We start from the raw sequence: 27168 nt of genomic DNA on the forward strand, positions 1-27168 counted from the left end.
TATTTTAATTTCAGCGATCAAGATAACTTTCTATGAACTTAAAAAAAATATAAATATGCAAACAATAATGCATCATCTGTTGCCAGTTGTTTTGATGTATTTTAATTTTTTCTTGTTTAAGAGTTACTTCTTAGCAAAAGTACCTTAAACATCTGTTACGCAGTTTATCTGCAGATTTCAAACTTTTAACATAATATAAGCCATCTCCTTCCACTTCCAATTTTACAAGAGGCAAACCTCACCAGCTGTTGAAAACCACATAGAAAAAATAGAACGCAACGATGTATATGTTTAAAAGTTTTAAACGAATTGATTTTCGTTTAAATGAATCTGATGCTGATGCGTTCTTGATTTTTCCCTAAATAATTGTGTGCTTTTATTGCAATATTGCCTGAGGATCTACAGATTGAAACATTCAACAATTTCCAGCCAACCAAAACACTAAAATTAGTTATACTATATGGATATGCCGTTGTACAATTTTGCATTAAATCCAAGGTTTAATTTGCAAATCACTGATTTGGTCTTTTTTCTTACGTGGTACCCATTTACACAAAATCAGGCTGGACAGTTTGTGTTCATATCTTATTCTGACTAACTGGTCTCTAGGTAGGCATGAATCGCAGTTACAGAGGTAAACATATTTGGTCACCAATGCTCTAAATTAGTGGGCAATCCAAAGCAGGAACACCATTTAGGCTGACAACCAAAAAACAAATTGACACATGTATAGGAGAGTAAGAGGTTCATTCTGAAGCTGTTTAACAGGATTCAATAATCAGCAAAAAGTCCAGGACAAACGTGGGCAGAGAACTATTTAACAACATAAAATCTCCAAACATACAAATCATGGTCAAATTTAAATCCTAGCGACACAGAATCATAACGGTCAACATGTCACCAAAAATTCTGTGTACACATTTCTATCATTACGCTCTCTAGTGCTTAGGTTTAGAAAAAAACCTGTTTTCACAGCATGAATACCTATGAGAAGCTCACACCAATGTTCTCTCGTTCTGGCTCTTCTCACTGCTTGGCAACTTTGGAAGAAATTAAAAAAAAAAAAGCCCCAAAACATTTAAAGCCACAGTCCAGACACATCATCCACACATCAAATTGCCATGCTTCATTACATGGTACAGTACAATAAAGAGGTCTATCATCTCGTCCAGCACTTGGAAAAAACAAACAAACAAAAAAAAGCATAGAAAATCATAAAAAACAGAAACATCTGAGACAAAAAATATAGACTTATGTGAAACCATGAACCTGTACTGAGCATGTTGTGTGGACACGATGGCCAGCCATGCTCTTTTTACAAAGTCATGGAGCGCCTTAGTCATGCTTTATCTAACCTTTATTTGTACAGTGCACATTTAAAAAATAGAAATTAAATCATTTAAATACGCAGATCTCTACCTGATGAAATTAATTTATGTTTGAAAAAAAAAGTAAAAAAAAAAAATTAAGGCATGCAAAAGATGCTAACAAATAATGAGATGTGGATGCTTTTTGACCCAAACATCTTACATCGTTAGAACTTCCAGCTGGAAAGGAATGATTCACTCTTATTAAATACTCAAATCAAGGGTAGCTGCCAAAATAAAATTCATGTCCACTGGAATATCACTGTATTTGCTCAAGCATTCAAAGACTATTTACATATCTGTGTTCTGTGATCATTAAGAGGCTGATATTTACATACATGTTCATGCAGATTCAGCAGCAGTGCAGGAGAAAAAACAAGACAAAAGAGAAATACTAAACATCCTGAAACAGAAAATAAATACAATTTATCAAAATAAGAAAAAAAAATGTACATCATACATATATATGTATATAAATGTTAACAGTGTGTCCCTCTTTTAAAAAGATTACTGTTATAATAAAATGATATGTATCAAACAAATGAAATAAAAGTTGAGAAAAAAACAAACATGTTTATTGGCTTGTAAGGTGATGGTTTTATACATCAGACGTGAAGCAGTGCAGAGCCGAGAGCAGGGAGCTGTGGTTTTGCCACATTAAGGCTTTGCAGTAAACATTAGAGTTGAGATCACTGCTGCTCAAGATTAATGTCGACTTGTAGTTAAGCTGGTACAAACAAAATGACATGCAGCAACAAACCCATCAATTCACACTCAGCACACCCACACATTTTTCAACTGACACACAGAATGAATTGTTCATCTTTAGAAACTAGCCACTGCCTTTGAAACGCAAAAAAACTTTTTTATTTGGATTGGATTTTTTCCACAGCAAGATTTCTTGGCAGCATTATATGGCGCTTCTCTTTATCCCTCAGAGCCTGTGCCACCTCTTCTCCACAGCTTTACCTCTGAACTGCTGAAGATGACACCAGGAGGTCAGACTGGAAGAGAACAGGGTGAGCTCAGGGAGTGCAGGAAGATGTGGCTGGGTCAGTTCAGTACTCTGTGATAGGGGCAAGCTCAGGATAAAGGTCCACAGAGATGTTCTTGTAGAGACTACTAAGCGAGATGTGTGGACTGTAACGCAAGTTGTTGAGACCATCCAAGTGTTGCCGCTCTTTGGAATATCTTAGGAGTTTATACCTACAAACAAAAAAGTGACACAGTATCAGTACACTCTACCTGCTCTACTCCTATTTGGGCATTTACGAGATTGAAGCATCAGGTTATTAGACCCAAAGTGTCTAAACTGGTCCAACATTGAGGTAACGGTTATCTAAATATAGTCAGGTCCGGAAGTGCTTGGTCAGTACTTTTGTAATTCTGCCTCTCTACACCACCCCAATGGACTGCATAGCAAACAGGTGCTGCTAATCAAATATACTTGCGTAACTGATCATCAGCAAATGTGAACACATTTACAAAAGCAGATGTTTAGTCAATTTGCTGGTCTGGAGCACTCAGGTGCATCTTGGACTCCACAGGCCCCAGTTACTGTTAAATACCAGAGTTCATAACAGTACAATTACACAAAGACTAAACAGGTATGGCTTGTCTGGAAGGGTTGCCAGGAGAAAGCCCCTTCTCTCTCTAAAAAAAACCAAAACAAAACAAAAAAAACATGGCTCGGTTTTGCAAAGTTAGATATAAACACACCACAGATAAGACCAAAAGTGAAGATGATTGGCTCTAATTCACAAGGCCAAATTTTGTGAAAACAGCATATTAACAAAAAACACACTATCAAGTACAGACTTGGAGGATTGAGGACTTGTGAGTCAACCATGAACTCCTCTGTATAGCAAAGTATTCTAGAGTCAAACATGGGGCTCTCTCCCTCTGACTACTAAATATAGAACAGAATGACTGAAATTGAAAGAAAGGAACCACGGTATTGCAACAGCCCAATAAAAGTCCAGATCTGAACTTGACCGAAATGTTCCGAACCTCAACAACGTCAGGTACAGACGGCCAAATTTCTACAGTACTTAGAGAAACTGATCATACTGAAAATGATTACTGGTTGCAGGCCTTTACTGCAAACAGCTTCAGTTGTTGACTATTTGAACTGTGTCGCTTTATTTTCAGTCACTGAAAATCATAAACTCTGTTGGACTGAGATCAGTTGACTTACTTGATCATTAAAGAATATCTCATTCCTTTGCCCTAAGAAACTCTTGGGTTACTTGTAGTAGACTTTTGGTCATTATCCATTTGTACTGTGAAGCACCATTTGTTACATTTTGCAGTATTTAGCTTAATCTGAGCAGGGAGTATAGCCCTGTATACTTCAGAATTCATCCTGCTACTTCCATCAGCAATCGCATTATTTTATTATGCGATTATTAAAAAATTCACATGGTTCCACATTCCCAGGCCATAACATTTCCGCCATGTTACACTGGTGTGTAGTTCAGATGGTGTGCAGATCAGCGTAAAGGCAGATACAGTAGATGTACTCTAAGACCTCAACACCATTACCAATGGTGTGACTTAAGAAAGTCTGAAGTTAATACAAACACCTCTTGTGGCAACTTTAAATTGTGCATACAGTTTCCTCTCATAAACAGACCCATAGACAAGTGAACACATCAGGGTACAAAGATACAGACCGGTGGAAACCATAATCCAACAAACCTATGTTTCAATTACTGGATGGCCTGCTCTGCTCTTTTTTCTAAATTATGTTTGTGTACAACATATTTGTACAGTGGGGCAAAAAAGTATTTAGTCAGCCACCGATTGTGCAAGTTCCCCCACCTAAAATGATGACAGAGGTCAGTAATTTGCACCAGAGGTACACTTCAACTGTGAGAGACAGAATGTGAAAAAAAAAAAATCCATGAATCCACATGGTAGGATTTGTAAAGAATTTATTCGTAAATCAGGGTGGAAAATAAGTATTTGGTCAATAACAAAAATACAACTCAATACTTTGTAACATAACCTTTGTTGGCAATAACAGAGGTCAAACGTTTACTATAGGTCTTTACCAGGTTTGCACACACAGTAGCTGGTATTTTGGCCCATTCCTCCATGCAGATCTTCTCGAGAGCAGTGATGTTTTGGGGCTGTCGCCGAGCAACACGGACTTTCAACTCCCGCCACAGATTTTCTATGGGGTTGAGGTCTGGAGACTGGCTAGGCCACTCCAGGACTTTCAAATGCTTCTTACGGAGCCACTCCTTTGTTGCCCGGGCGGTGTGTTTTGGATCATTGTCATGTTGGAAGACCCAGCCTCGTTTCATCTTCAAAGTTCTCACTGATGGAGGGAGGTTTTGGCTCAAAATCTCACGATACATGGCCCCATTCATTCTGTCCTTAACACGGATCAGTCGTCCTGTCCCCTTGGCAGAAAAACAGCCCCATAGCATGATGTTTCCACCCCCATGCTTCACAGTAGGTATGGTGTTCTTGGGATGCAACTCAGTATTCTTCTTCCTCCAAACACGACGAGTTGAGTTTATACCAAAAAGTTCTACTTTGGTTTCATCTGACCACATGACATTCTCCCAATCCTCTGCTGTATCATCCATGTGCTCTCTGGCAAACTTCAGACGGGCCTGGACATGCACTGGCTTCAGCAGCGGTACACGTCTGGCACTGCGGGATTTGATTCCCTGCCGTTGTAGTGTGTTACTGATGGTGACCTTTGTTACTTTGGTCCCAGCTCTCTGCAGGTCATTCACCAGGTCCCCCCGTGTGGTTCTGGGATCTTTGCTCACCGTTCTCATGATCATTTTGACCCCACGGGATGAGATCTTGCGTGGAGCCCCAGATCGAGGGAGATTATCAGTGGTCTTGTATGTCTTCCATTTTCTGATGATTGCTCCCACAGTTGATTTTTTCACACCAAGCTGCTTGCCTATTGTAGATTCACTCTTCCCAGTCTGGTGCAGGTCTACAATACTTTTCCTGGTGTCCTTCGAAAGCTCTTTGGTCTTGGCCATGGCGGAGTTTGGAGTCTGACTGTTTGAGGCTGTGGACAGGTGTCTTTTATACAGATGATGAGTTCAAACAGGTGCCATTCATACAGGTATCGGGTGGGGGACAGAAAAGCTTCTTACAGAAGACGTTACAGGTCTGTGAGAGCCAGAGATTTTCCTTGTTTGAGGTGACCAAATACTTATTTTCCACCCTGATTTACGAATAAATTCTTTACAAATCCTACCATGTGAATTCATGGATTTTTTTTTCACATTCTGTCTCTCACAGTTGAAGTGTACCTCTGGTGCAAATTACTGACCTCTGTCATCATTTTAAGTGGGGGAACTTGCACAATCGGTGGCTGACTAAATACTTTTTTGCCCCACTGTATGCACTATCTAGAGGATGTTAGATCTGCTGCAGTTAGAATCAGAACAAAATAAACTCAAATTAAAATTAAAGGTTTAATGCTGTTTAAAAAAGATATTATTCATTAGAGTTAGGACATTTTGTAAATGTATTTTTTAATATGAAAAAAGAAACTTTACCTCCCAAGAAACTGCACCTCTCCTCTGTGATGGTGAGGAATTGATTTATACTTGCCAATCTCCCCCTCTGGTCGTGTCACATTCAGATCGGCATACTGAACCCTGCAAGGTAATCAAGCTGCATCACTATTTACAGAATTAAAACCAATATTAGTGTATACATAACATCAATAATAATTATGGGCTTTTAATTATTCCTGTTATTATTATTTTAATTATTGAGTGCACAAGTTTGAATTTATATTGGACTTTTTAAGCACGGGAATCAAAAATATGTTTTTCCGTTTTCTATCTCGTGCATGCAAAATGTATAAACATTCAGAACTTATGTCAACGACGTTGCTGAATTGTGTGAACAAATGTTTTTCAGTACATCACTGCAGGAGGGGCTTGTCAGTCGGAAGGTTGGTGGTTCAATCCCTGGAATAGAAACAGCCACTCAAAATTGCCGGTTTCAGCCAGACGTCAGTCGGCTGTCTGTTAACTGACAGCCGACTTTCAGCTAGCAGTCAGTGGTTGGGAGTCCCCTCCTCCGTCCTTTGGTGCGTATCTACTTTCCACTATAAACAAGCCCCTTTAACTTAATTGCAGAGTGTCACCAAGAGATTTCTTCCAAAAAAACTTTGACTTGGATAGTTAGCTGCAGATGATTTTCTCAGTATTACTGTAGGGTCTTTGCCTCATAATTAGGTCTGTAAGTGTTAACGTATCAATGCCATCATCATGATTAACGCGATTAAAAATTTTTTTAACGCAAACAACCCATCTGGAGCACAGAATGGACCAACTGCCCGAAATGCATTGACAGAGACTTCTCAGGGATTTTGAGTCATTCTGCACTCCAGATGGGTTAACTACGTTAAAATATATATATATATATATATATATATATATATATATATATATATATATATATATATATATATATATATATATATATATATATATATATATATATATATATATATATATATATATTAGGGGCGATTGTGGCTCAAGAGTTGGGAGTTCGTCTTGTAATCGGAAGGTTGCCGGTTCGAGCCCCGGCTCGGACAGTCTCGGTCGTTGTGTCCTTGGGCAAGACACTTCACCCGTAGCCTACTGGTGGTGGCGCCAGTGTCCAGCAGCCTCGCCTCTGTCAGTGCGCCCCAGGGTGGCTGTGGCTACAATGTGGCTTGCCATCACCAGTGTGTGAATGTGTGTGTGAATGGGTGGATGACTGGATGTGTAAAGCGCTTTGGGGTCCTTAGGGACTAGTAAAGCGCTATATAAATACAGGCCATTTACCATTATTTACACACACACACACACACACAGCGTTAATCACGATTAACGTGTTAATGCTGACAGCCCTACTTATAATAGAAAGCACATTGTGGCCACTGTTTTGAGTCCATATAAATAAAATTGAATTTCACATTCTTTTGACAGCTTTCGTTGTAAAAAAAAAAAAAAAAAAAAAAAAAAAAAAAAAGTAAAATTAACTTAACAGGCAGTTTGACCATTTTACACTGCAAATCACCAAAACTATTTCCAGTAAACAGCTTTTCCTTGTGTTCCATTTTAATTTAATCTAATAAACAGATACAATTTAAAAGAAAATTAAATACAGAAAAAATATATATTCTTGCACAGAAGCTTCCTCATAGATCCCAAACCAGATGTGGAGGTTATTTTTGAGACTATTGTTTGCTGGGCTGTTACTTCTTCAGACTTCAGTTTCAATTATGAGTATGTCCTTCTTTCCTTTTCTCTGTTAGGTTGCAATTTAATATTTTATTTTTTAGATTTCTTCAGACTCTTATATTGTGCAAAAGTCTTGAATGACCCCAAATTTCTCTATATTTTGCTACATGGAGGCCAGAACTTCACCTAGTTTCTTTAGGTGCTGTCCAGGCTTTATGAAGGCATTTCAAAGTCATTTTTTGGACAGTGGCTACTTGTCCAAGATTTTTAGTAGATCACACATTGCAAACTCAGCATTTTATCTAGCAGCTTCCTCGGTAGCTAGTAAAGTAAGAACACAACGTAGTTGGTAATTCACCTGTTCCATAAGTCATCATCCTCTCCACCCCAACCCCAAAATGCATTGGGAAAACCATTAATCTTCCAGAACTGATCCACAGTGAGCCCACTCACACCACCAAAGAACTCACTATATGGAAGACTGAAAACAACAAAAGAACACGTTTAATAAAAATCAGAAACTTTCTAGTTGGTTAATAATTCCAGGTCTGTTGCAATTAAATTATTATCCTACCAGTCTGGTAAATTTTCCACATACTCACATGTACATGTATTTGTCCAGCTTGGCAGCAAAGTGGCGTGGCATCTGACCACAACCATAGTAGTTTCTGTCACTTTCAGGGATATGGTCAACATCATGGAAAATCAAGCAGTCCCAGTCCAAGTCCTTCATAGCTTCCATGAATCCCACATTAAATAACATGGCTCTGTTGAATGGCTGGTTTCCACTCTAAAAAGTACACATTTCTGGTGAGCATGGTGCAGTTTTTTTATTTTTTGCCAATAACAATTCATTAGCACTTATTTAAAGCAATCACACTGAATTGCAAATGAGATCTGAAACAATGCAATTAGCAAATTGCATAGCTCACAGTAAAACAATAACTTTAACATATGAACTAGGCAAAAAAACATTATCAGTCCTAACTATATGTAACTTTTGCACTACATCAGACAAGTTATTGCAGACAGTACATTTGGTTTTTTAACAGATATAAACGTAACAACTGATTATTTTCATCTCACTTGTACTCAAACTACTATGAGGATGGATGCATGGATTTTAACAGTATTTATAATAGTTGGGGGGGGGGGGGGGGGGGGGGGGGTCTCCCATGGCAAATTGGTCCTGGGTCAGGGACGACACAAAGAGCAGTTCATGAGAAGAAGTAGTAGTATAGCTGGTACTGATGAGGGAAAAAAAGCAAAGAGGATGTTTGGTGTATCCTCTGGAGCAAAAAGGTGCTCTCCGATGCAACCATGGCAGCACTTAGGTAATGCTTACTTCTTAGATAGAACGGAGAGCAATCTACAGTAAGCCTCCAGACGTTGTATTGAAAAATGCAGATGAACGGTTAACAGCTTGCTATCCTGTTTCACATGGAAGCAAACAGGAGTAACTCTAAATGGAAGCATGGGTGTACTAGACCATATTTATTTCACAAGCTTTCCCAACATTTTTTAGATTGAAAGTGATATAATATAAAAATACAGCGTTAATTAAATTGCATTAATATTTAAATCTATGAAAATAAAACTTTCTTCACAGATCAGCAAAAATGCACATGGGCCAGTAAAACTTTGAGACACTGGGTTTTTAGGCTGGACACTAAATTATTATTAATTTTAAATAACATCTAGACTATCGTAATGTCTTGCACAAAAACTTCAGAATACTGATATGCTCACTTTTCTTCACTGCAGCTACAACACACCTTTAAATGCTTACAGACACAAACTGACTCATTCACTAGCACACTTAAACAAATCTACCAGGAGATAAAACATTGTTAGAACACTTTTTGCCTTCTATTGAAGTAAGTAAGTCTTCCAAGAAGACAGAGTAAAGGTACATTTCTTTATGCCTTAGTTTAGATTGCATACATATCTAAACGACTTAACCACTCAGGAGGATTGTAAAGAAGACCTGGACAGTTTGCAGCAATTTATTGACGAGTGTTGAGTGCATTGTTATGGGAAAACCAGGTAACAAGGCACTGACTCCCTCCAGCAGCACAGGAACAGCGTCCTCGAATTGAAGCCCCCCTGAAAACTCACCAGAACCAGCTTCTCCACCAAATGGCGACATGGTGGACATTTTGGTGTCCATAGACCCAAAAAACAAAAAACAAAAAAACAGTCCAACTTTGACGCACGCTTTGCATTCCTGGAAATCCTGCATAAAGATTTTTAGACACTGCACGTGGAGTTCTGCCAGCAGCAGGTTTATCACTACTAAAACAACACGGCATGGCTGTATTGAGTCAGCTGATCTGTATCTACACATACGTCTCTTTCTACTTTTACATAATAGACATGTCTGTAGGACAATTACTAGGGGTGGGCTTTTACCAGAAACATCAGAATCCCAGCTTAAAGCTCACAAAACTATTTTGACAACCACTAAACAGCAAAAACAGCAAACGATTAAAGAACAGGTAAACAGATTCTGCAAACAGATGTAAAAACAACTGTCGGGTCACGTACACGGACACGTCGTCGGTGCTGAAAGCAGATATCTCACACATTCTGAAGCTGCAGGTTTCATCACTGTGACCAGAATTCACTGAACCAGCAGCATTAGAAGATCAAAACTACGCTTTACATTTGAAAAACATTGTCATGAATTTTGTCTTCGCTGTTTTGCTTCCACCACAATAAAAAAATCACACTTCTTGCACATCTCTCTATCTCTCTCTCTCTCTCTCTCAGTTTACCATAAAAGAAATCTCTATTTTTTGCATTATTCACTTGTTTATTATGCACCAGTCTACCGTTGTGTACAGTTTTATGTGCAGTGCTGTCGGCCAAATTAACATTGGCCGACAGCACTGTGTGTTCAAAAATGGTATACTGGGGACAAACCAAGCCAATTCAGCGATACCTGGTGCGCAGGGAAACATTATCAATATGCTTTTTGCCACATTTTGGTTTGGTGGTGTGTCATGTGATTTTTCTAATGTGAAATATGTGCCTTGGCTCCAAAAGGTTGGGAAACACTGATCTATGTGACATGTTCCCTTACTTTCAGTTTTAGCAAAGTAGGCCTATTTCCAAGCTGCCTTTACTTTCCAAGATTTTAGAGAAGACTGTTTTTAGTCAAATGAAAGATTTTCTAGATGATAATGGCATCTTTGAGGTTTTTCGGTCAGGTTTTAAAACTATTCATAGCAAAGAATCTGCATTATTAAGAGTTTTTAATGACATCCTTCTGGCATGCGATTCTGGTAACCATGTTGTCCTTGTCTTGCTTGACCTAACTGCTGTTTTTGACACTGTAGACCACAATATTCTAATTTCTCGATTAAGTGATGTAGTAGGTATTGGTGGCACTGCACTCAATTGGTTTAAGTCTTATTTGTCAGATCGAACTTTCTCTGTCAGCCTTCTTGGTTCCGAATCATCCTCTGCTCCTCTGTCATGTGGTGTCCCACAGGGCTCAATTTCAGGGCCACTACTGTATTTATTGCCTCTGGGTTCTATCCTTAGAAGGCATGGGATCGCATTTCATCGTTATGCCGATGACTGCCAAATTTATTTGCCACTGGACCCAGTGGTCCCTGTGAGTCCTCCTCTGCAGATTTGGGACCTCTGGAAGTTTATTTTAAACTTGTTGTTACTGATCTTGGTTTTAAGTTGGACAACCAAATCAGAGCAGTGGTGAAGTCCAGTTTATATCATTTAAGGCAACTGGCAAGAGCAAAATCTTTTCTTTCGAGGCAGCACCTTGAAATAGTGATCCATGCTTTTATTTCTTCCCGCCTGGACTACTGTAACGCGCTTTATGTGGGGGTCAGTCAGTCGTTGCTCTCATGTCTGCAGCTGATTCAAAATGCTGCTGCACGACTCCTAACAGGAACTCGTAAAAGAGAGCACATAACCTCTGTCCTGGCCTCACTGCACTGGCTGCCTGTGTCTTTTAGAGTTCATTTTAAAATTCTTATGTTTGTTTTGAAATGCTTTCACAATCTTGCCCCACCTTACATCGCTGAGCTTCTTCATCCCCACACACCCTGTAGGTCTCTTAGGTCAGCTGACCAGCTGCTCCTGGGCATACTGAGATCCAGGACGAAGCTCAGAGGGGACAGAGCCTTTTCTATCGTGGCTCCTAAATTCTGGAATAACTTGCCCTTGCAAGTTAGAGAGGCCCCTTCACTGTCCACTTTTAAATCACGTTTTAAAACCCACTTTTATTCTTTGGCTTTTAACCTCAGTGAGACTTAGTTATTTAATTAATTATTTTTTTTTCTTTTTATTTGGCTTTTATTTATATCTTTTGTAATTTTATTTTATGGTTCCAATGTACAGCACTTTGTGTCAGCTGTGGTTGTTTTAAAGTGCTTTATAAATAAAGGTGATTGATTGATTTCTTATGCATTGCTAAGAAAACTATCATTATGAAGTGGATATATAAAAAAATATGTACTCATAGATCACATCAGTCTGGAGAGAACATCTGCTTCCTCAAAAAAAAGAAAAAAAGAAAAAAAAGAAAGAATTTGTTCCTCTCTGATCCCTACTGATCAATCCCATTACTTTGTGGAGGTGGTCGTCTGTAATATTTCCCTGTATGCCTTGCACATAGATGAAGGTGAGTATCAGGCAGTTCTTGTGCGCCTGGAGCCCTGGGACCCTGCTTCCACCAGGGTGGCCGGCCTCTAGTGTAGTCAGCTGCCCGTGACCTCTGGTTGTCTGGGACTCCCACCCTTTGGCTGTGGGCACCCGTCCTACTCCTGCTCAGATGCATGCGCACAGATATCGCCGAGATGCATGGCCTTAGGTTTTAGGTACTCTTGGGGGCTGCGGATTGCCCGGTTGTCCTTGATCTGTATCCATTTACCCCCTGCCACTCTACTCCCCCCCCCCCCCCCGTTCTGCCTTAGACAGACAGAACAGGATTTTGAAAAGGAAGAAAAAAATCTATTGCATATATTTATTATTATATTTGACTTAGACCTTTGACTGTACTTTATTTACATATTTTTGCATTTAAGAAAATGTTTTCTTTAAAAAAAATGATATGGAACAATCAAGGAGTTTACTTTTCTGGCAGATGTATGCAGTTAAACATTGCAATTTCTAAAATGGAAACTAGTTTAGAAAACATTTAACCCAACAAAGTTTAACCCAACCAGGAAAGTTCACTTTGAAAGACTTTGAATATTTATTGTTGCTATTTCGATTACTACAATCAAAAGTTGCAATCCTAGTATCAAGAATGTCATGTGGTAATGGTTCATCCCTACAATTGGTTTTCATTGGGAGCTATTCCTTGGAAAATGCTTTTTGCACATGCTGAGCTCAGAAGAATCACATTCAGTTGAATAATAACCGTATACCCTTCAGTGCAATTAACAGACAACTCACTGTACCTGCTCAATGACGTAGAAGCCAAAATGCAGTCGCTGTCTCTGAAGCATGGGGATAAGGTGTTGGAAAAGGATGGGAAGATGTTCATGGCGATTTCTAAATGGAATAAGGATGGCCACCTATAGGTGTCAGGGTAAGAATCAGCACAACAATGTGCAGTTATTAACTGAAGTTAGTAGCCCAACAAATATTCTCAGTAATAGTTTCTCACTACTCATTTCCTCTTTCACCCCACCAAGTTTGTGGCAGATGCCTGTCCACCTTGAGTTTGGATCTTTCAGAGTTTTCCTTCAGTTAAAAGGGAGTTTTTATTGCCTGTTATCAACAAATGCTTTCTTGTAGGAAAATCATTAGGATTATATCTATAGTAGAATAAGGTATTAGCATGCATAACATGGATACCATCTTTACTTTTATTCTCTGTGAGAGTAAAATATTTCTTTGGTTATGTGACATGAACAACCACAAGAGTATTTACTAATAGTAACATACAAAGCAGGAATAACAATCTCTCGTGCCATGTAAAGAACATGCAGGATTTTGCACAGTTTGAACAAAAATTAATTTTACTGTCACTGATTTGCTGTTCATCGACTGTTTGAATGTTTTATTCCTTAATCTAATTCAATTTAATTTTATTTAATTTAATTTAATAGGAAAACACTTTCAATAGAGTCAAATAAGGCATCATAGACACTTCACATGCTTACTGTTACATATAGCCCACTTTAAGCCAAGAAAACTATCTGGACAAATTTGGAAATGGAAGAATTGGTGATCATTTTGGCTAAATATACCACCACAACTGAGGCGAATCAAAAAATTATCCAAAGCCAAAAGAAAAGCAGACTTCCGGCTTCCAACTTCCAGTCAAGATACTAAATTTATTTTTGAAAATTACATTTTAATATGCCACATAAGCACAATCAAAAGGTTTGTTTTTTGTGACACATGCTGGATTCACTTATTTGTCATTAATGCCTTTCTTCCCGAATTACTCGATTAATCAATGAAATAGTTGATAGATTATTTGATTACTACAATCATCTATAGCTGCAGTTCCGCCAGAAGCCATACCAGCCAATACAAATGTTTTAGTACGTTTCATCATTAGTCTTTACAATATACAATTACGAGACTTGTAAAACCCACCTTCCAGCGAGGTCTACAGTCCTTTGGTTTCCACTGGCCTCCAAACTCGACGCCAAAAAACTTGGAGAACTTCATTTCTATCACCTCCATAGGGACCTCTGTCATATTTACTTCCATAAGGCCCTCTGAGGAGATTATTTTTAAGCGGGAGGTTATTCCACAAATATACTTGGAATGAAAAACTAAAAAAAAGAAGAAAAAAAAAAGAAAAAACTACAACAAAATATTTTTTCCCCTTTCCCCCCCAAAATCTTACTGAGCCACTTTAACACTTATCTTCTGATATCAATGTACTCACTCATAGAAGGTAATCGTTCTGGGCAAGGGAGGTTCTGAGCGTAGGTAAAGTTCTCAGGGAGGTAAGTAGTTGGTTGGGCCAGGTATTCACTGGAGTTAGTGCCATCAGGATAATCTGTAGTATAAACAACCAAAATAAGGTACAACTTTATCCCAGCTACATAGTAATATGGCCCCCGAAGCAAATGCTAAATGCGTCAGAGCAGTACCCTTTCACTGGCTCATTGATATACTTAATGTTCCAGTGAAGAAGTAAAAGCACTACTATGAACAACAATGACTGAGGCAATCGCAACCGGTTGCTGTTGTACAATTGTTATCCAGTACTACAAGTTTACTACCTCTTCTGTACTAAATGTGATTAGTGTTGCTTGTGTGACTCAATGAAACAGAGCAATACAATAGAATAGTTCGGCATCTTTCCTAGTCTTACTGGGGATTTTGCTACCGAGCGTTACACTACAGGCCACAGTCACCTTGTTCTACACATACTCTGGTATAACTCTCAAATGCACACAGTAAAGCAGATAACTCAGAAGTTGTAGAGAAAATGGCATATCACAATTTTAGAAGATCATAATTTAGCCTGGAGAAATACTTTTGTTCCATTATAAGGAAGCCCTCTTTAAAGCTCGAACCTTATACTATTTATCATTGATTGAAGAAAATAAGAACAACCCTAAGTTTCTCTTCAGCACTGTAGCCAGGCTGACAAAAAGTCAGAGCGCTGTTGAGCCAACCATCCCTTTAACATTAACTAGTAATGACTTCATTAACTTCTTCACAAATAAACTTCCAACCATTAAAGGAAAAAAAAATACTCATAATCATTTCACAGATGTAACATTATCTTACAGCTACTTTCAGTACCATTGATATTTATTTACTCTTTTTCTCCAGTTGATCTTTCTGACTTTGAAGTAATTACTTCCTCCAAACCATCAACATGTCTTTTAGACCCCATTCCTACAAGACTGCTCAAATAAGTCCAACCATTAATTAATGCTTCAATCTCTATTAATCGTCTATGTGTCACAGGCCTTCAAGCTGGCAGTAGTTAAACCATTACTTAAACCATCTCTTGACCCAGCAGTCTTAGCTAATTATAGGCCAATCTCCAACCTTCCTTTCATTTCAAAAATACTTGAAAGAGTAGTTGTCAAACAGCTAACAGATGATCTGCAGAGGAATGGCTTATTTGAAGAGTTTCAATCAGATTTCAGAGCTCATCACAGAAACAGCTTTAGTGAAGGTTACAAATTATCTTCTTATGACCTCTGACAGTGGACTCATCTCTGTGCTTGTCCTGCTAGACCTCAGTGCAGCATTCGATACTGTTGACCATAATATCCTATTAGAGCGATTAGAACATGCTGTAGGTATTACAGGTACTTTGCTGCAGCGGTTTGTGTCATATCTATCTAATAGACTCCAATTTGTTCATTTTAAATGGAGAGTCTTACTAACACACTAAGATTAATTATGGAGTTTCACAGGGTTCAGTTCTAGGACAAATTCTGTTTACATTATACATGCTTCCATTAGGCAGTATCATCAGAAGGCATAGCACACATTTTCACTACTATGCAGATGACACCCAACTTTATCCATCCATTAAGCCAGATAACACACACCAATTAGTTTAACTGCAGGAATGTGTTAAAGACATAAAGACCAGGATGAACTCTAATGTTCTGCTTCTTAATTCAGATAAAACTGAGGTTAGAAAGTCATCATCAAAGATGATAACCCAAGCAAACCTGCTGCTGCTGCTGCTCTAGACCCACGATTATCTGGACCCACAAATAAAATAAAAACTTTTGCCCTGCATTCAATGGAAGCGAATATGAAAAACAAGATTGATGAAGCTACAACCTACAATCTACAATCAGGTGATAGGAGAGCTGATGAGCTCTTGAATCACTCTTGAATGGATGTGATTCAACAAAAAGCTCGAACAATTAACAGGATTCACACAATCAGTTGATAATTAATGAAGTATGATTTTTTTTTCAATTGAAGTATTAGTGGTGCATATTAATGACCATTTAAAATCAAATTTAACATGTCATATTTAGCCATCAGGTTAATTTTCATCTGTTGTACCATGGCAGGTGCTGATCAGTTTCAAATTAATGTTTCATGGGTGATTACTTTAGTTTGCTGTGGGAAGAGACAATAAGGTTATTTTAACAGGTGGGCAGACTTGAAAAGGTGAGATAAAGTATATACTGGAGCCTAGAATAGGACTAATCGACTAATCAAAAATAAATAAATAAATCAACAAGATTACTTTGGAACCAAAATAATTTTTAGTTGCAGGCGTGGCTGTAGCTCAGGAGAGCAGGCCATCTACAAATCAGAAGCTTGGTTTTGGTCCCCGATTGCTCCAGGCTGACAAAAGCTCTTGTGACCAAGCATTCCTTAAGGTTAACTAGTAATGACTTCGTGAATTTCTTTACAAATAAAATAGTAACCATTAGAGAAAACAAATACTCATCTCACAGACGTAACATTATCTAGAGCTACTTTCAATATCATTGATATTTATTTAGACTCCTTTTCTCCAATTGGTCTTTCTGAGTTAACTTCAGTAATTACTTCCTCCAAACCATCAACGTGTCTTTTAGACCCCATTCCTACAAGACTGCTCAAAAAAGTCCAACCATTAATTAAACCTTAAATATACCAGGTATTAGGGCTGGGCCATATCATACCGTTCACGGTAATACCAGTATAACGTTAGGCAATGATAAGAAAATGAAATATCATGATAGAATATGGGTAAAACGCACATAAGAAGTGCCTTTGTTTTCATACGCACATGGCGGAAAAAGCATGGCGGCAACGAAGAATGAGAAGGGTAAAAGCGGATCGTTGAATGAAACAGACGAACCAGAACTGGATTGTAAAAATGGTGCACCTTCAGTGGTGTGGAACTGGTTTGGCTTTCGTCCGTCAGATACACACCAAAGCACCGCTTGATGGACTGTCGGAGCATTACGGCTACCGTAGGCAGGAGCCTCGCGGAGTGATACGTACTGTGCTTCAACATAATATTACCGTATTGTGTGTGTATAACCTCTTTTTAAGTTTTGTGGATATATTATAAATGGTTATGAGGATCAGGATATGTTGGCCAATTTCCACTGGAAATGCCTTTTGGTTAAACTGTCAGCGAGGAATTTGCATTTGGACTGTTAAATTTTTATATAACTTTAATCCACATAAAAAGCAGCTGCTTGTTTAAGTGAAAATACATTGATGGGGTTTTTTTGCACTGATAAAGTTGTAAAGTTGTAAAGTATTTTGTCTCGCATCAATTATATCGTCAGTTATATCATTATCGCAAATTTTCAAATATATATCACGATAAATATTTTTGGCCATATTGCCCTGCCCTACCAGGTATATCTTGGCATCACTTGTCACCTTATAAGTGATGATTATGAGTTCTTTAGCTTTTGCCTCACCACCATGCCAGCTGAACAATGACACACTAGTGGCCCACAGCTACAATCTTAAATATAATCAACCGATCTATATTAATCAGCTATGTACAACAGGCCATCAAGCTGGCAGTAGTTAAACTGTTACTGGAAAAGCCATCACTTGACCCAGATGTCTGCTAATTAAGCCCCTTTTCCATTAGTACCTATTTGGATTGACTCGCCATGGATCGCTACAACTTCACTTGGATCAACTGGTTTTCCGTTATAATCCAGTACTACCTAACGCGCATGGCTTTTGTCATTGCAACGTCCCACGATGTAAATAATATGTGACACGAAGGCTACAAAAAAGGTGGAGGTTGAGGAAAGAATATACCTCCTGATATACCTGCTTGATCTGTTGTTTTTTTGTCAATATTGAGGATCATGGCATAGTCTTTTGCAGCCTTTTCCCTCGTTGCCGGGTTTTAATGACAGTTTAAATTTTCTAACTCATCAAGTGATGCTAATGACCAGCCAATCGTCTGACGATATCAGATTTTCAGGGTTTTCCATTAGGTCACTTACTTTTTAGTACCTGCTTGCCTGGGGTTCCAAGCGATCCAAGCAGGTACTAAAAAGTAAGTGACCTAATGGAAAACCCTGAAAACTGTGGCTAACCATGCCAAGTCGAACAAAATAGGTACTAATGGAAAAAGGGCTTTATAGTAGAGCAGGGCGATATGGCCAAAAATATTTATCACGATATATATTTGAAAATTTGCGATAACGATATAACCGACGATATAATTGATGCGAGACAAAATACAACTCCACAACATTACTAGTGCAAAAAGACAACCTTCCATTTATTTTCACTTAAACAAGAAGCTGGTTTTTATGTACATTAAAGCTTTATAAAAATGTAACAGTGCAAATGCAAATTCCTTGCTGAAAGTTTAACCAAAACTCATTCTTCTTGCTTCCTCCACTTCTGTAACATTGATTCATTAATGTTGAATTCTCTGCAGCTGCTCTATTCCCATGTTGTTGCAGTATATTAATAACTAACCTCGTATTGTGGATGGATTATCTCAGTTGTTCTCCTGACTGAAGTTTGGTCCGTTTACAGCATCCTGCCATGCGATTGCATTTGTCTCTAACCATGAAGAACCTTCACATTAACTTTTATAAGTGGAAAAGTGTTAGTGTTCGTCCTCCAGCTTCACTGCTTATGTTATGCTAACATAGCTGTGTCGCTAGCGATCACGTAGCACATCATTATATACCAGCTAGCCCAACTTCAGTAACCCTACAAACGTCACTGCTGTTTAGTTTCCTGTCTTCATTTATGCTGGAAGTGACAGCAGAGCTGTACGTTTGATTTTTTTTCAGAAATCTCTCAGTCAGAACATGCTATATCATGCTTAGGTAACTAGCGAAACTAGCGAGCTAACTTCCGCTAGCTTCCTGCTAACTTCTAACTCCGTTAAATGTAATAACTTTTGTTTTCATGGATGCCTGGAAGTTAAACTTTATAGTTACACCTGGTAAAGCAGCAATGCTGATCGTTTTATTAAAGATGAAAGAATTTAGACAGTTTTTAACTCTAAGTGATGCTGCAGTGTTGTTTGACCTGAAGCATACGGAGCTTAGGACCCAGATTACTCCCAGATTTAAGAGCATCTTAGTCCGACAAATACGACAATAACGACGGCCGCTTGCATGTTCTGCAAAAAAATGTGCTTTGTTGTGTATCTGACGGACAAACACCAAACCAGTTCCACATCACTGAAGTTGCACCATTTTTACAAACCAATTCTGGTTCATCTGTTTCACTCAACGACCGGCCATGTGCGTATGAAAACAAAGGCACTGCGCATGCGCGTTTTACTCCCATTCTATCGCGATATTTCATTTTCCTATCGTTGCCTAACATTATACCGGTATTATCGTGAACGGTATAATATGGCCCAGCCCTACTTTATAGGCTATTCTCCAGCATTCCTTTTATTGCAAAAACTCTTGAAATGGTAAAACATGGTCGTAAAACAACTAACTGATCATCAGCAAAGCAATGGGTTATTTGAAGAGTCTCAGTTAGGTTTTAGAGGTCATCACAGTGCAGAAACGGCTTCAGTGAAGGTTACTAAAGTGTATGAATGTGAGAGTGAATGAATAGTGGTATTGTAAAGCGCTTTGGGTGCCTTGAAAAGCGCTATATAAATCCAATCCATTATTATTATTATTAAAGGTTTTATGGTCTCTGAGAGCAGACTCATAGTAGCATAGCAGTGCAGAGTTCAATAATGTTGACCGTAATATTTTATTACAGTGATTAGATCATGGTGTAGGTATTAAAGTTACGTTGCTGCAGTGCTTGAATCAAATCTATCTAACAGACTGTAATTTGTTCATGTAAATCGAGGGTATACTCTTCACACACTATGGTTAATTATGGGTTTCCACAGGGTTCAGTGCCAGGACAAATTCTATTTATATTATTACATGATTCCCTAAGCATACATTTTTCACTGCTATGCAGATGAAACCCAAACTCATCCATCCATGAAGCCAGATTTAAAACACCAAATAATGAACTGCAGGAATGTCTTAAAGACATAAAGACCCAGATAATCTCCAATTTAATATTACAAAAATAACACAAGTTGACACAAAATTCAGTTTCAAACTGAAGGCGTTTAGTATTAAGGGAAAAACACACTGGGTGGAAAACGTGATTGCTTTCTCCTATTCTCACATAAATTATCTGTGGTGTATCGCATCTTTGGAAAGCTGAGTTCAATTTCTCTAGCCACACTGAGGCCTGATTACTGCCACACTCGTTGTTAATCAAGAAAGTTTTAAAAGGTTATTGAGTTACTTCTAAAGCTGTGGAACTCATCATGTAGATCCAAGAAGTGGATAGAAAAATCCTGCTTATGTACCAGCCATGGATCAGCCAAGAATTGGGCAAGAATCTGTTAAAGTCCTGTCACAGACCACCCAGCAATTTTAAGTGGCTATGTCTGTACAGTCAGCATTATGCAAACAATTGCTCTACACTCTTTAAACTATATACTGATTTTTGACACGTCATTTCTTGGCTAGATACAAAGTCAAAGTGAGCACTTATACAACCCACCTGTCCCATTAAGAGTACTGTTCTTGTTTGTATACAATCTGATCATCTGGCCGATGGTCCTCACATTGTCCCTCAACATGATGCCTTGAGCCTGCACCATGAAGAAGTATGTGTTGGCTGATGGAAAGAGCAGACATATAGAATTTAGTGTTATTGACTTAGTGAATTACATAAATTCAAAAAAAATTACACATTCAAACTTTTAAATACTAATAATTACCATCTTGTAAATCTTTGCTTTCACTTTTCTTGGTATCCTTTCTTGCTATTGCCCACCTCTTACCTCCAGTGCATACTTCCACCTCTCCAGACTCTCATTCTCACTCCAGATCATAATGTTCTCTGCAAACATCATAGTCTATGGAGACTCACACCTGACCTAATCTGTCAGCCTGTCCATTACGAAGTCTAATAAGAAGGAACTTAGATCACTGATGAAATCCCCCCCCCCCTCCTCCACCATATATGTCTGCATAGGTTCTCAGTCATCCAAGTCATGGTAGTCTAAGGAGCTTTGAAAGAAAGCCACTGAAATCAAATCAAATCACTTTTATTGTCACATCACATGTGCAGGTACATTGGTACAGCACATGTGAGTGAAATTCTTGTGTGCGAGCTTCACAAGCAACAGAGTTGTGCAAAATACAATAATGTAAACAAGCAAAATACAAGAATGGCTACATCTGAAACTAATAAATATATGTACAATATATAATAGTATATGCATTTCTGGATGTGTATACTAAATATTTTTCTACGTGTGTGTGTGTGTGTGTGTGTGTGTGTGTGTGTGTGTGTGTGTGTGTGTGTGTGTGTGTACACATATTTTACAAATTAAATAGAGTAAACAATAAATAGAATATATAAAATAAATAAAATAAAATATACAGAGTGAGACATGTGCAAAACAGTGGCATTACTGTACAGTGTGGAGTGCATAATGTTAAAGTTCCAGTAGTGAAGCTGAGGTGTCTATGAAGTGTTCAGCAGTCTGATGGCCTGGTGGAAGAAGCTGTCTCTCAGTCTGCTGGTACGGGACCGGATGCTGCAGAACCTCCTTCCTGATGGAAGCAGTCTGAACAGTTTATGGCTGGGGTGACTGGAGTCCTTGATGATCCTCCCCGCTTTCCTCAGGCACCTCATCCTGTAGATGTCTTGGAGGGAGGGAAGCTCACCTCCAATTATCCGTTCAGAGCACCGCACTACTCGCTGGAGAGCTTTGCGGTTGTAGGCGGTGCTGTTGCCATACCAGGTGGTGATGCATCCAGTGAGGATGCTCTCAATGGCACAGTGATAGAAGGTCCTGAGGATGCGGGGGCTCATGCCGAATCTTTTCAGTCTCCTGAGAAAGAAGAGGCGCTGCTGCGCCTTCTTCACTGTTTTGTTTGTGTGTACTGACCACGTAAGATCCTCAGCCAGGTGTACGCCAAGGAACCGGAAGCTGCTCACTCTCTCCACAGCAGCGCCGTTGATGGTGATGGGGCTGTGTACTTCTCTGCACCTCCGGAAGTCCACTATCAACTCCTTTGTCTTTGCGACGTTGAGGGTGAGATGGTTGTCTTGACACCAGTGGGTCAGGGCGCTGACCTCCTCCCTGTAAGCCGTCTCATCACCGTTGGTGATAAGACCCACCACTGTAGTGTCGTCCGCAAACTTCACAATGATGTTGGAGTTGTTAGTCGCTGTGCAGTCGTAGGTGTAGAGTGAGTACAGGAGTACTGGACTTCTTTAAGCTGTTTCACTTCTTATCCAAGAAGCTTCTTCAGTTCTAAAACTACATGGTGAAGAGTCCCAGAAATCCCTAATGGAAGTTGTAATAATATAGTAATAATATAGTCAGTAAACCTTCGGGTAGTTATGGTAGTTCTTTTCAAGTCCTGCTGAAAAAGGAAATCACCATCTTAATAAAATTTGTCAGCAGATGGACACATGAAGTCTAAAATCTCCTGATAGCTCTACTTTTCTTCCAGATTCCATTACCTTGATTTCCAAATCGAACACAAAATACACTTTTATCTTAAAAAATGACTTTGGATCACTGAGCAACAGCCCACTTTGTGAGTGAGATACTTCTGATATCATCTGTTTCAGGAGTGGCTTGATATTAACAGCGTGACAACTGAAGCCCCTTTCCTGAAGATGTTTGAATGCAGAGAAATGAGTGAGAAGATCACCTTTCACTCAATCGGAAGTTGGCGTCAAAAGTCTTACCTATGATTTCGCTTTTCTCTATTGAGCAATTATTAGAGTAATACACAGAATTTATAAAATCTAGAAATGTATTCAAATTTGAAATAAAATATTCTAATAATAACAACAACAACAACAACCCAAAATCATCATAATTTTTTTTTAATGTTATTTTTATGCAATAGACAAGGAGTGCCTCCTTGTTCAACAACAACAAGTTCTATTCTATTGTAAGATATCAGCAGAGTCAGAATTAAACATGTAACATTAAAAGTAAACATTTTAGGGTAGTAGCTATCGATTAATAAAGTTCGTATTCTACAGATCAGTGGTTCTCTACCTGGCTTTTGGACCCACCATCACCTTCATATGACAAACTACGACCCCAAATTTTCCAACATCAAATTTTTTGAATGACAATGTTGTGCAGCTTGAACTGCACAGTATTACCAAACAGATCTGCAAGAGGCGAACTCTTCTACACCAAAAAGACCGCTATTTCCGATCGTAGTTCATAAAAACGGGACAGCACCTTTCCCCACCAAAGCCAGCATACCTCTGCATGATACAAGAGCTGCACATGCTCATTGCCAACATCTTGGCACAGTTTTAAAAACATCTTAAGCTCCATTTAATGTAGTCCACTTGGATGACATCATTTAATGTCTCTGGAAGCTCGGGAACCATATCCTTTGTTGCCAGGGCCTGCTGATGCAGAAAACAATGGTTCCGAGTTGCATTTGGACCTTCCTCAAGGATTCTCCTTATGACCCCAAGATTTTTTCTGTTATGGAGGCAGCACCATCACTTGTGATACTGCCGCACAAATGGGGCTTCTTTAACTTTGCAATGTCGTGTGCCACCAGGTTAGATGCATTGAGAGCCTGTTCATGCTTCAAGCATGAAGATTTGAGTCTGATATAATCAGACATGAAAGACCTTTGTCTTATTTATGAGCATGAACAAATATTCAAAAGAGAAAAAATAGATCTTTTAAAATAAACAATATTTTATATCCTGGATAAAACTGGTGTGTGTTCATGACATGTCTGTCAGCAGGTGTCATTGCGGCTGTCGTTGGCCTTCAGCTAATTTAAACATGGCATCAGATGAATCAGTATCAGTTGATCTGCATATTTTAATCCAACTTTTGTAGCTTTACTGTAGATCTTCCCTGTGTAAAACTAAACGTGGTGGACAGGACCAGCTACAAAGTTAGCTTTTTTAAATTTTACATTTGATAAAGGCCTACCACCACCACTAAACTTTAATGGTGATTACAGTACCCCTGTTTTGGACCCTAAAAAAACCTGTTTTAGTTCACTCCACCTGAGCTCAACGTCTCAATACCTGCTTCACCTCTTTACTCTTCATGATGTGTATGTGTGTAGACACAATCATTGTGTTGTCAAAAACAAACAAAAACACAACAGAGGGATGCATTGGCTTAATGTTGTCATACTTTGCAGCCTCCAAATCACTGAGTGATCTGAAACTGGCATTGGGTATTGAACTTCAGTTCAGGTGACATTTTGACCATCTCATACTGAATGTACGTATTCATAAGAATCAACCTACTAGTAGTTACTTTTAAACCATAAACCACATTTATATTTTAGATAAAATAACCAGTAATATAGTTAATTGTGCACATGTGCTCTAGGTGGCTAACATAACTTACCTGGAGCAATGCCAGATGGACTACAAGGTAGGCAGTCAAAAACGACATTTCTCAGACTGAATATGATGGACATTCACTAAACGTTTCCACAGAATACTTGTGTTTCTGCCTTTACAAACAAATGACCTGTTGCATTTGAGGCAATAAGCACTGTCAGCACTGACTCCAGCTAAGCACAACCAAACTTTTGAACATTTAATTCTCTCCACCATCCTCACAAAGACCAGGGTCTGCGGGTGTGTGTGAGACAGAGCTGTGCCACACCCGCCCCTCACATGCAGGCTCTTTTATGCTGACAACTTTTATGTAGAGATAATATATCTGTTTTCTTAATTTCTCCACTAACAAAAGCAGTGCTTTCAATATAATGTTGGTTATTGATACTTTGGGTCTTCAATAATTTAGCCCATTCTCTAGTCAACACAGTTGTATTTAAAGCAAGCTGTAGTTAAAAACAATTAAAGCGAGGGAAAAATAGAATTTGTTCCCCTCAATAAAAACCACAGTGCATACACTAATGTATGCACTGCAATTTCTAAAATTCAAACATATGAGCAGCCGATTTTACATTACCCGTGTTTTTTCTCTTTGAATATTTATTATTGCTCACAAATAACACAAAAGTAATTCTTATCAGATTACTCAATCAATTGCATAATTGATAGAATACTATATTACTAAAATAGTCAATAGATGTAGCCCTACTACAGAGCAAGTTCAAAATATCCAGGATCTCTTTTCCTTAACTGGCTTCAGCTATGCCAACAGAAGTAGTTATCAACTTGTCAGCAAAGGGGGTTGCCAGCTTAGTAAGTTAAGTAAGGGTTTCCCAATCTAGGTGCGAGCATGTTAGCATGAAAGGGGTGGTGCTGCTACTATACAACCAGTCAGATACATAAAAGGACTGGAAATATGCTACTAAGTTGATTAAGTCTGGAATCTGCCTTCATTCAAAAGTAGATCTAAACAGAATATTGAAATAAGTTTTTTCAGGTAAGGCAGTTTTGGAAAGTCTTAAGCAATATTGCTCAAATGCTGGGATAAAATATAATCAGTTTAACAAACATTACAACACAGTTCCAGAATTCAGCGCCCATACCTAACAATACTTTTTTCAATTTCACCAAAATAACACTATGTGCAAAATAAATAGTACAAATAAAATAATAATCATTCCATCCCATTCATAAACCAGCAATGTAGTGACAATTAGTGTCAAAACATTACCCTCTTGTGCGTATTTTATTATTTCAATGTTTTAATTCAATAGACACATTTGACTGATTAACATAGCAAAATTATTAAGTCCAAATAAACCTAAGAGCCTGGTATCACACTTGAAACAGTGAGCCTGTTAGCGACCTTGTTTACCGTTAGTATCAACTACAACAGCAGCAGATGGTTAAGGTGCAGAGGGTATTTCAAACGTAATTAAATTAACTGTTACCGTCTTAGGTAGTTAGCGTAAACTGCTGATTACTAACCTATTCCGGGAGCCACGTAAATGAAGTAGAGACAAGTGGTGGACATGGAGAAGATGAATATGAAGGCCAAAAATGATCGGTTGGACATTCGCAGCAGCCGCCTCCAGTTCACCATTTTAGCTTATGCCCGCTTCTCTCTTCGCCGATAAGAATCCCATAAAAATACTTTTTGAAGTTAAATGTTCCTCCAGTTGGTAGATGTCAATGCACAGGTGTGGCCAGAGGAAAAAAACTGCACTATCAAAAACTACAGGTGCAGTGCGGAAAAGGCTAACGCTAGCAGTGCTAGCTGGCCTGCTCTCACCTGCCAAGAAATTTCGAGATGGTAAAAGCAGGCCTGTAACGTTACTATCAGGCTACTGTGAGCTTCCAGCTGTACCAGCAGCCGGGCATTGTGAAAGAGTTCCACGACCGACTTAGTGGCAGCAGTAGTTAAGGGATTTCATGGTACTGGCCCATAGTTAAGAGTGTCGCCAGCGAGAACTTTTATCGCTAGCAGCTGAAGATGGTCATTGAGGGGGGCAGGACCGCTCTGCCTTCTCCATCAGTCTGCTCTCAGCCGGTGCAACGTTTTCCACACAGTCGGCACCCTGTTTCATCAAATCAAGCTGATAAGCCTATTCATTCCACAAACTGTCGACACTGTGATCTCGCACGGCTGGGGCATTCAACACTACTAAGTGCAGAATGATTTGAAAAATAAACTCACGAAAACAGAAAAGTAATACTTCCGATTCATTTTCTGCTGGCACTGCACTGTTTCCGGG

General features: G+C 38.8%; 1 protein-coding gene across 3 annotated transcripts; it reads right to left on the reverse strand.

Annotated features, from left to right (window-relative positions):
* b4galt6 (UDP-Gal:betaGlcNAc beta 1,4- galactosyltransferase, polypeptide 6) lies at nucleotides 1-27168 on the reverse strand. Of its 3 annotated transcripts, none has more exons than XM_085436405.1 (9): nucleotides 26402-27168; nucleotides 21047-21163; nucleotides 14472-14585; nucleotides 14174-14355; nucleotides 13024-13140; nucleotides 8194-8381; nucleotides 7950-8072; nucleotides 5906-6007; nucleotides 1-2573 (listed from the first exon to the last, which is right to left on the reverse strand). In XM_085436405.1, the coding sequence occupies exons 1-9, from the start codon at nucleotides 26514-26516 to the stop codon at nucleotides 2426-2428; spliced, it is 1206 nt and encodes a 401-aa protein (XP_085292531.1). In that variant the 5' UTR covers nucleotides 26517-27168; the 3' UTR covers nucleotides 1-2425. The 3 variants fall into 3 exon arrangements, with proteins under 3 accessions (XP_085292531.1, XP_085292532.1, XP_085292533.1); XM_085436406.1 differs by having other exon boundaries at nucleotides 14174-14298; nucleotides 26402-27167; XM_085436407.1 differs by lacking the exon at nucleotides 7950-8072.

The sequence above is a fragment of the Copadichromis virginalis genome, linkage group LG17, assembly GCF_057382275.1.
Source record: "Copadichromis virginalis isolate Kocher_CV1m ecotype Utaka linkage group LG17, C_Virginalis_male_GT1.1, whole genome shotgun sequence".
Classification (NCBI taxonomy): domain Eukaryota; kingdom Metazoa; phylum Chordata; class Actinopteri; order Cichliformes; family Cichlidae; genus Copadichromis; species Copadichromis virginalis.